Source organism: Parus major, chromosome 13 (assembly GCF_001522545.3).
Source record: "Parus major isolate Abel chromosome 13, Parus_major1.1, whole genome shotgun sequence".
Classification (NCBI taxonomy): Eukaryota; Metazoa; Chordata; class Aves; order Passeriformes; family Paridae; genus Parus; species Parus major.
The window spans coordinates 3,472,257-3,481,460 of NC_031782.1; the positions used below are offsets into that span (position 1 = coordinate 3,472,257).

The 9,204-nt window shown below is 61.4% G+C and overlaps 1 protein-coding gene across 4 annotated transcripts; it reads left to right on the forward strand.

Annotated features, from left to right (window-relative positions):
• Positions 1–352: 352 nt before the first annotated feature.
• Positions 353–8,687, forward strand: RNF44 (ring finger protein 44). 4 transcript variants are annotated; one of them, XM_019008154.2, is made up of 11 exons: positions 353–2,428; positions 2,554–2,734; positions 3,115–3,331; positions 3,838–4,005; positions 4,179–4,355; positions 4,543–4,704; positions 4,783–4,907; positions 5,074–5,161; positions 5,303–5,424; positions 5,515–5,614; positions 5,833–8,687. In XM_019008154.2, the coding sequence occupies exons 2-11, from the start codon at positions 2,628–2,630 to the stop codon at positions 5,893–5,895; spliced, it is 1,329 nt and encodes a 442-aa protein (XP_018863699.1). In that variant the 5' UTR covers positions 353–2,428; positions 2,554–2,627; the 3' UTR covers positions 5,896–8,687. The 4 variants fall into 4 exon arrangements, with proteins under 4 accessions (XP_018863699.1, XP_015497122.1, XP_015497123.1 ...); XM_015641636.3 differs by having other exon boundaries at positions 353–2,734; XM_015641637.2 differs by lacking the exon at positions 353–2,428 and having other exon boundaries at positions 2,631–2,734; positions 3,212–3,331.
• The last annotated feature ends 517 nt before the right edge of the window (positions 8,688–9,204 follow it).

The following is a 9,204-nucleotide window of genomic DNA, read 5'->3' on the forward strand; positions in this document are numbered from 1 at the left end:
CCGGGCGGCGGCGGCGGGGTCCGGCGGCCGCCTTTGTTATTGCTTTTGTTTGGCGCCGAGCACATGGCCCCGGAGCGGCCGCTCTTAAAGCCACAGCTCCGCACCGGCAGGGCTCCGCGGCGGGGGGCGCGGGCTGGGGTGCGCTCCCGGCTGCCGGTGACCGCCGTGCTTCCCCGGGGTGCTGCACGGTGGGGCGCTCCGTCGGTGCGCTCCGGGATGTGCTGCTCGCCCCGCCGTGCGCCGCCGTCCCGGACACCCAGGGTCGGGCTCGGGCCGGGTCTGGGGGTGGGGTTGGGGGTCGGGGTCGGCCTTCCGGAGGGGCTGCCGGTGCGGCGGAGCCAGCGGTGACCCTGCTCCCGGGGGAGCTGGCGGCCCGCGCGTGGGAACGGCGGAGAAGGGGCTAAGGGAGAGCTCGGCGTGCCGGGACGGAGCCGGCGGCGGGTGGCAGCGGGGTGGCAGGACCCCCGGGGCGGGCGGCTCCCCCGGCAGCCCCGGAGCCCAGCTCTGCCCGAGCAGATGGCACCGGGCGTGAGCGCTGGCACGCTGCTAACTTTGTTCTCGGCGGGGCTCGGGAGCCGCCTCCCCCCGCCCCTCCAAGGGGCTGCGGGTCTGCGATCCCCTTCACTTCGCAGCTGCGGTGGCTAACGCGGGGTCACGGTCACCCTGCTCGGCGTGGCCGCTGGCTTACAGCCACGGGTGCGGAGCTAGCCGGGTGTGCCCGCTTGGGACGGGAGGGTGGGTACCTTATGGGTACCGGTTGTGGCAGGACGAGGGCCGGGCCAGCTCTGTCCCGCAAGTCGGGGATGCCTCAGTCCTGCCTCAGGATGCCGTGCTGGGGTTCAGGGAACGCAGGCAGCCCCCCGTTCTGGAGGTCGCAGGAACAGGCAAGCCCCTCTGTGGCTTCAGTGTTCCTCTGCGGATGTGTTGCCCATCCTCAAGCCCACTGCTGTGGTGCCTGGTCTGGAAGGTGCCCGCTGGATCACACAGGGCTTTGGCACCACGTGTGCTCCGAGAGTGAGGGTTTGGAACTGAAAGCAGTAACACCTTAGGCTTCTTCAAAGTGGGGCTAAACCTGGGTTGTTGCTGCATTGTGGCCCTCAGCCCACTCAGGGGCAAATTGGAGCCGGGCAGAGTTTCAAGGTGGGCAGAATGTGGAGGCACTGTGGAAGGAGCCTCCTGTTCAGGCACACCTCCTTTCCTGGTGACAATCACAGACAAGTTCTGGGGGTGCTCAGTCTGTGGCTTTTGCTTTTCTTCTTCCTTTTTTCTACTAAAACAAAGAGAAATTTGCTTTCGGCTTTGTTTTAGTTTAGGCTTCCACAGTAGTGTGGAGATGAAGGTGAGGTTAAGAAAAGACTTGTGTGTGGCACAGGACTTGCCCCACTGGTTGTTGATACTCATCACCCAAAAGTGACATTGCAGCTTCTCGCTGCTGGGCTGAGATCCCCCTGGTGAGCAGCATTCCCCAGGCTCCAGGTCCCCGGAGTGTCTTTCCTGTCCCTGGTGTGTCTTTTCCATGGGCACTGAAGAGGAGGTGGGGCTGAAGAAGCTGCTTTGAGGGGGAACCTCACCAGCCTCCACTGGATTTAGGAGTGTGTGGGCTGCGGTGCCAAGGCCACGGCTGCTTCTATGTGCTGGCCTGGCACTGTGGAGGCTGAAGAAAGCTGGGCAATGGAAGGGTACCCAGGGAGGATCTCAAATACACATGGAGCCAAGGAAGGCCTTTTTGGGATCTAGGAAAGCAGAGCCTGGGAAAGCTCAGCCCCAAATGCAGATGCGTCCCCTGTGCAATGCATCATTGGGGCTGAGAGGTCGATCTGTGTCCTGGGTGGGAGCTCTGGTGCAGGAACACCAGTCAGGCTGGGTGCAGGAGGGGAGATTGGGCAAGGCCAGGGCAGTGTTACCACCGTCCCACTGCCTTGGGAAGCATCTGGGTGAGCAGAGCTTCCTGCCTGGCTTCAGCACAACCCATGCTTGTCCCCTGCTCCATGGAGACTGTGGCTGCGCCCTGTTTGCAGCAGGGAGTTGAAGTGCACAGCCCTGAGCTGAAGGGCCGTGAGCCCTGCTGCCACCACCAGCCCCTGCACCCGTGAATGGGGCAGCAGTGTCACACCAGAGTAGGATGTGCAGGAGTTCAGCAACAAAGAGCACCCCTCAGAGCAGTATCAAGGACCTGATGGAAAGTCCCTGTGCCATGCTCAGGCTCCCTGTTGGCTTTGAGCAGGCTAGGATGCTGCCACAGCCACAGGGCTCTTCATCACTTTTTTCCTCTGTGTCAAAAATGAGTCCTTCTCTCTCTCTCTCTCTCTCTCTGTGTCTGTGTTGTGCATGGGGGGTGACTCTGGCCATGAAGGGGAGGAGCAGTAACAAGAGGAAGGGGGACAGGCTCTTCCTAGCACCTTTCAGTGCCATATCCCCAGGAGATAGGGTATGTGCAGCTCTGGATGGAGGAGCAGCAAGAGCTCCAGCTATCGGCATCACCATCCTTGTGAGGATGGAGCAGCAGCCTGAGCAGTGGCGGCACAGTGCCATGACCTGCTGTCCCTCTTGCAGAATTCAAGGTGCTGGTGTCTTGCCCTGCCTGGAGCCTGAGGTCCCGTGTGCCCATCCGCCTCCCGACGTCACCAATGCGACCATGGGAACTGGCAGTGAATAGGCGGCCGCCCTCTGCCCCTTTTGCCCAGCGCCGTTTCTCGGGGGGACCCTGCAGCAGCCCCGACCACCTCCGGCGAAGGTACGGGGTGCAGGGTGGTGTGGAGCCCTGTTCCCTGTGACACATGGGGGACACTGGTCCTGCTGGGGCAAGGCACTGCCTCCCAGTAGGGTTTGGGGGGCATTGACAGGGAAGCACATCCACCTGGCCCAGCTGAGGGGTCCCTGGGGAGCAGGGGTCCTTTATATGCTGCGGACACGGAGAGGGCACTTGCAGGGTGAGCAGAGAAACTGGTTCTGGAGCCGTCCAGCCTGACGTGGCCTGGCACAATGCCCTGAGCATCTCACCCTGGGCACTGGGCTGGCACTGATCCTCCTGTAGCCATCCTGCTTGGGGCTGTGGTGCCCCTCTGGCCTGGGGGGTCACTCCTGCTCTGTTTCTCTCCTGCGGTGGCCCCACAGCCCCTCTGCCAGGCGTCAGTGGGGACGACGCGACCGACCTCTGGCAACCCTGCTGGGCCAGGATGAGCCCCAGGTGCACCCTGCCTTCCCCCAGCAGCCGCACATCCCTGTAGATGAGCCCCGTGCCTACGCTCTTCCCAGCACGCCGCCACGAATGCTTCACCCAGCCGCTCACCCGCCCCACCAGAACCCATTCATGGTGGATCTGCATGACCAGGTAAGTGCTGCAGCCCCCAACCCCGCTCCCAAGTGTGATCCTGTGGGTGTTCTTTGGGCTGGTGTCTGGAGTGGTGATGTGTCCTTAGGTCCCCTCTGTCCACTTGCTACTGGGATCACCCAGCCCTGAGCCTGCTGATGCTCTGGTTCTCTGAGATTTAAATCTTCGGGCCCCTCTGCCTACTGGGTATGTCCGGGGTGGTCCCTGCTCCCAAGGGCTGGGGACAGTCCTCTTGAAGGGCTGTTCATGTGACTACCGTCATCATAATCCATGGTAATGGGGTGATGTGTTGGAGGCTGTGTCAGCCTGTCTGTGGAGGAAAGAAGGGTCCAAAACTCCCTCAAATTGAGCCCTCACTCAGCCTGTTCCTCTGGCCACACCAGTGGGATGGGCATGCCAGGTATTTTGTCCTAGTGCTGAGTGCCCAGTGTCCTGCTATAACCCTGTCAGGACAGGGACAGCTCAGACAGGGCTGTCTGACTGTGCCCTCGGCACCTTGTCCTTAGGTGCACCAGGGACCTGTCCCTCTCTCCTACACGGTTACCACCGTAACGACGCAAGGCTTCCCCATCCACGCTGGCCAGCACATCCCTGGGTGCAGCACCCAGCAGCTCCCAGCATGCTCAGTGATGTTCAGTGGACAGCACTACCCGCTCTGCTGCCTCCCACCCCCGGTGAGTCACAGCAGGGGACGCCTGGGGACAGCTTGGGCTGTGAGGGACCAGGAGTCTTGTGGGTACCCAACCCCACTGTAATGCAAGTTTCTGGGAGCACAGGGTTCTTTGGAGGCCCTGGGGAGAGGGCAGGGGTGTTTGACCCTTGTTTTTCTCTCTGTCTCTCCCCACAGCTGATTCAGGCATGTGCCATGCAACAACTTCCCGTCTCCTACCAGACATTCCCCCCCATCATCTCCAGCGACCATTACATCCTGCACCCACCCCCACCGCCAGTGCCCCCCCACCAGCCGCCCCACATGGCCCCCCTGGGGCAGTTCGTACCTCTCCAAGCCCAGCACCCACGTATGGTGAGTTGGGGTGGAGGGCCACGCTGGGGATGTGATGCACCCACCACTTTGGGGGTCTTGTCCTTCTGCAACCCCTGTGGGTCTAAGCTGGGGGTGGTGGGCAGGGTGCCCAGGGTGCCTCTGTCTTCACGGTGTCAGGGAGGTGTAATTTGGGATGCTCCTCCCAGCCTAACTCTTTGCCCCACAGCCTCTGCAGAGGATAGACAATGACGTGGACCTGCGAGGGGAGCAGCACCCCATTGCAGGCTTCACATACCCTCCGTCTCACCACGCTCCCACGCTGTCGCCCTCCATGCCGCTGCATTACCTCCCCCACGACCCGCTGCACCAAGAACTGCCATTTGGCGTGGTGAGTCCCCATCCTGGGGAGGGGTTGGGGACACGGTGGGGCTGGCATGACTCTTGAGTGCCCCATCTCTCCCTGCAGCCATACCCCCACATGATGCCCCGGCGGCTGAACACCCAGCGGTACCGGCTGCAACAGGCGCTGCCCCCACCGCCACCCCCTCCGCCACCTCCTCCGTACTATCCGAGCTTCCTGCCCTATTTCCTGTGAGTACTGGTGGGGATATTGTAGAATGTGTAGGGCAGGAGTGGCACTGTGGATGAGGGCCACAGAGGCACTTTGTTGGCACAGGGGGCTCTGCCCCCTGGGGGTTGCCAGGGTGGATGTTGGGGTTTGTGGCCCCATGCTGACTGCCCTGTCCTTCCCCACCAGTTCTATGCTTCCGGTGTCACCAACAGCCGTGGGGCCCACGATCAGCTTAGACCTGGACGTGGATGATGTGGAGATGGAGAATTATGAGGTGTGTAGGCTTGGTTTCTCCACAGTGATAGGATGGGAGAGCTGGGGGGGCTTGCTGATTGTTTACTGGGAGGGGAGAGCCTGGAGGGGTGCTGTGCCAGAACATGATGTGGGCTGAGCCGGCCTCTGCATTTCCCTCCAGGCACTGCTGAACTTGGCCGAGCGGCTGGGGGAGGCCAAGCCACGGGGACTCACCAAAGCAGACATCGAGCACCTCCCGTCCTACCGCTTCAACCCCGAGAGCCACCAGTCCGAGCAGACCCTGTGAGTGAGCTTGGGGTGCACATAGAAGGCCTGGTGGGGGTCAGGGGCCTAGGCTGGCAGTGGGGCTGTACTGATGGCTTCTTCTCCCAGGTGTGTCGTGTGCTTCAGCGACTTTGAGGCCCGGCAGCTTCTCCGCGTCCTGCCCTGCAACCACGAGTTCCACGCTAAGTGTGTCGACAAATGGTTAAAGGTACTGCCTGTACCCGCTGTGGGGAGCAGGGTAGCGTGCTGTGGGTATAGGGTGCTGCTTTTTGGGTGCCCTGCATGCACTGGGAGCTGGGACCAAGCACTGTGCAGGGCTGGATAAGCCACTCCTGGGATGTGATTCCAGCCTTGCCAGTGGTGCGTGGTGGGGTCAAGCGAATGCCAGTGGTGCTGCTCACTTGCCTCGTCTCTCTTTGCCCGCAGGCAAACCGCACGTGCCCGATCTGCCGGGCGGACGCGTCAGAGGTGCAGCGGGAGGCGGACTGAGGCTGGCGGGCGCTGTGCCGCACAATTCGCTAGAGGACAAGGACGCCGGGCTCGGGCGGGGGCCGCTGCCCGCTGCTAGGGCCTGACCCTGCGCTTACCCCCCCTCCCCAAAGCCTCTCCTCGGATGTGGTGAGCATTGAGCAGTCCGGGCTCCCGGCCAGCCCTCCTCCTCCCCGCCGGGGCACGGACTCGGCCGGACGCCTGCCCGCTGCGCTCCCAGGGCCCCGAATCGTGTTGTGCTGGAGGCGGGAGGTGCATGGCCGTGCCCTCTGCGCTCCAAAGACGCTGTTGTTGCTCCATCACTTTCCAGGTCTTTGTACTCTGCTAGGGAATTAGTGGTTTTTCCCTTTGTCACTAATTTTTTTTTTTTTTTTACGATAGTTTTTTTTTCCCCCCCTTGTTTCCTTTTCATTTCCATCACGTTTTTGGTTCCTTGGCCGTTTGCCCTAGGGGCGCGCAGGCGGCTCCTCCCCTCAGCGTTGCTCTCGGGAGGACGCGGGGAGGAGAGAGGAGGGAACGCTGCGGGTTTGATGCCGGCGGCATCCCGGCCCCGGGGACAGCTGGAGGAGGTGGCTGGTGGAGCGCGGCCAAGGTGGGACACCAGCAACCCCACGGCGTGGCTGGGGCAGGAAGGCAGGAACACAGGAATGCCTCTGTCCCCGCTCCTGTGCGCAGCCTGGCACAGCCTCTCTCCTGCCTCGGCTGCCCTGGGGAGCCCCAGAGGGCTATGGCTGCTTGGGGTCTTTTGCCAGTGGGAGGATGGTGCTGGCGCAGCCCTGGCTCCTCTCCGTGTTCATTCCCCTGTGCCTGGCCAGCGCAGCTCCCGGGGCCGGGCCATGTGGCATCCCGCAAGGCAGCCAAGCTTGAGGAGGGGACAACCAACCCCGTCCCTAGGGCTTTGGGCATGCGGTGTCCCCGGTGTGCTGCCCGGCCCCCGGCTCCTGCTCGTTTCTCTGTCCCGACGACGCAAATCAAGGTAGCCCCGTGGCCCGTCCTGCTGGCTGGACGGCGCGGTTTCCGCGGCTGGTGGGCAGCGAGGGGCCGGCGGGGCTGCGGCCCCCAGAGCGGGCGGGGTTTATTCATAACCTCGTGGAGTATTTTCAGTGCTACCCTGGCCTTGGCCCGGCTGGTGCGGGGGAAGCTGTGAGCGGTCCCCTTGCCACCGTATCCCCCCTGCCTTTTCAGGGGCCGGGGGAGAAGCCGCCACGCCGCCGCCCGGCTCCATCAATCCCGCGTGGCCGTTGTTTTGCATGATTAATTAGCGAGGAGGGTGACGGGAGGCGGTGGCAGGGGTGGTGGTGAGAGCACCGCCCTCCCCTCCTGGCGCGTCGCTGACGCCTGGGAGCTTCCGAGCGGACGCCAGCCCTATGTAAATGTTCACAAATATGCATGCATGTCTGACCAGCTTGGAACGTGGTCTTGGCTACGTCTAGCCGGCTGTGGGGTGAGGGGGGTGGGGAGAGGGGTTTTTGTGCTCAGCTGATACTGCCATGCACTGTACTGCACATGTCCGCAACGCCACAGCAGGACCGTGAGACTTTCAGGGCCGTCCCCGCGGGGTCCGCGCCCGCGGCGGCGGCGTGTGCAAGGGACCGGGGCGGGAGGGGGCGGCTCCCCGCGGGGCGGGGGGCAGGCGCGGGGCTGGCCCCCGGCGGTGGCTTGGCCGGGTGCGAGGTGAGGGGCCGCGCCTGGCACATGGGCGGGCACGATGGTGTTCCCCACGCTGAGGGCCGGAGGGCAGTGCCAGCCACCGGTGGGCCGGCCCGGGACGCTGCCCTGTCGGGCGCGGGGGGCGGCGAGTGGCGGGGGGCTACGGGCCAGCTCCCCCTCGCCGCCCTTTCCCACCTCTCCGGCGGCCGCCCTCCATGCGGAGCATCGAGGCCGAGGGCCCCGGCCCGGCGCCACCCGCTCCGCCGTGGCACGGGCGCCGGCACCGCTGGGCTCGGTGCCCCTTGGGCAGGACCCCGGCCCCCTCCCCGTCCCTCACTCAGTGACAGATAACCAAAGGAGTCCCCGGCTTCGCGCCCCCGGAGACGCCCCCCTCCTCCCCTCCCGCCCTCGCGGTGCCCAGGGAGCCAGGAAAGCCTTACGGTCCTTTGACGGCGACTCGAAAGCTCACAGCTCGTGTGCTGCAGAATTTATTCCAATGAGCAGCTAAAAGTATCATTTAAAAAAAAATAACAAAAAGAAAAAATGACAAAAAAAAAATACTAAAAAACAATTATTTAGGGTGTTTGTGATTGCTGACTGCGCTGTAGATACCACTGTTTACCAATGAATTCCTGTGGTGGGATAGTGGACTGTTTACTGTTCTATTATACCAGTCCCCGGGCCCTCCGGTGGGACCCCCGCGTTCCCCGCGGCTCCCCGGAAGGTGCTAGGACGTGTGTTCTGTGTTAGAAAGTTTTTATATATATATATATATATATAAATATATATATATAATTTTTTTTGCTCTGTTACTTGCACATTTTACAGTTACCTCATTTTTCCCATGTATGTATTTGAAAAAAGGCTAATATATAGAAAAAAAAGGTTCTTAAAAGCTCTAAAAGTGTTTGTTTTTTTCCATTCCATTGGAATCATATTGGTTTTGTAGCATTTAACATAACTAGTATGTTGTATTATATATATGTGTATTATACTGATTGAAATTTTTAACAGATTTGTACTTTTTTTAAAATGAAAGTTGCTAGTTCTGCTTGACCAAGTAGTGCAATCATTATTTTTTTTAATGTTGTGGCTGATTTTGAGAGGGATATTCACTAATAAATGTATGATGTATACCAACACGCTGGGCCCAGCTCTTGTCTCTGTGGGGGCTCGAGGGGAAGTGTGGGGGCCAGGGATGGGAAGGAGCTGCTGCAGCTGGAAGGGCCCTGGAGAGGGGCTTGGAAGAGAGCCTGAGGGTGGGAGCAAGGTCTGGGTGGATGCTCTGCCCCAGCAGGATCTGGTTTTGAGCAGTACCACACACCCCCTCCTTCCACCCAGAGACCCCTCACAGCTTGCACAGAGATGGGGAAGTCCTGGCTGCTATCCCAGGACAGCAGAGCTCCCTGGGTGGCTCCAGCCACAGCAGTGGGACACACCTTCTACCTCTCCTCCATCCCAACCCTCCAGCATTCCTATGCTGGGCCAGGAAGAGGCTATCCCTGTGTTCCTGCCCATGGCAGGGGGCTGGAGTGAGATGTGCATTGAGATTCCTTCCACCCCCAACCATTCTTGTCTCCAGAACGTGTCACTGGAGGAACAGGCTCTTAGCACTCTGCCTTTGGGCAACTCTGGAACAGCTCCACAGCCCTGACCAAG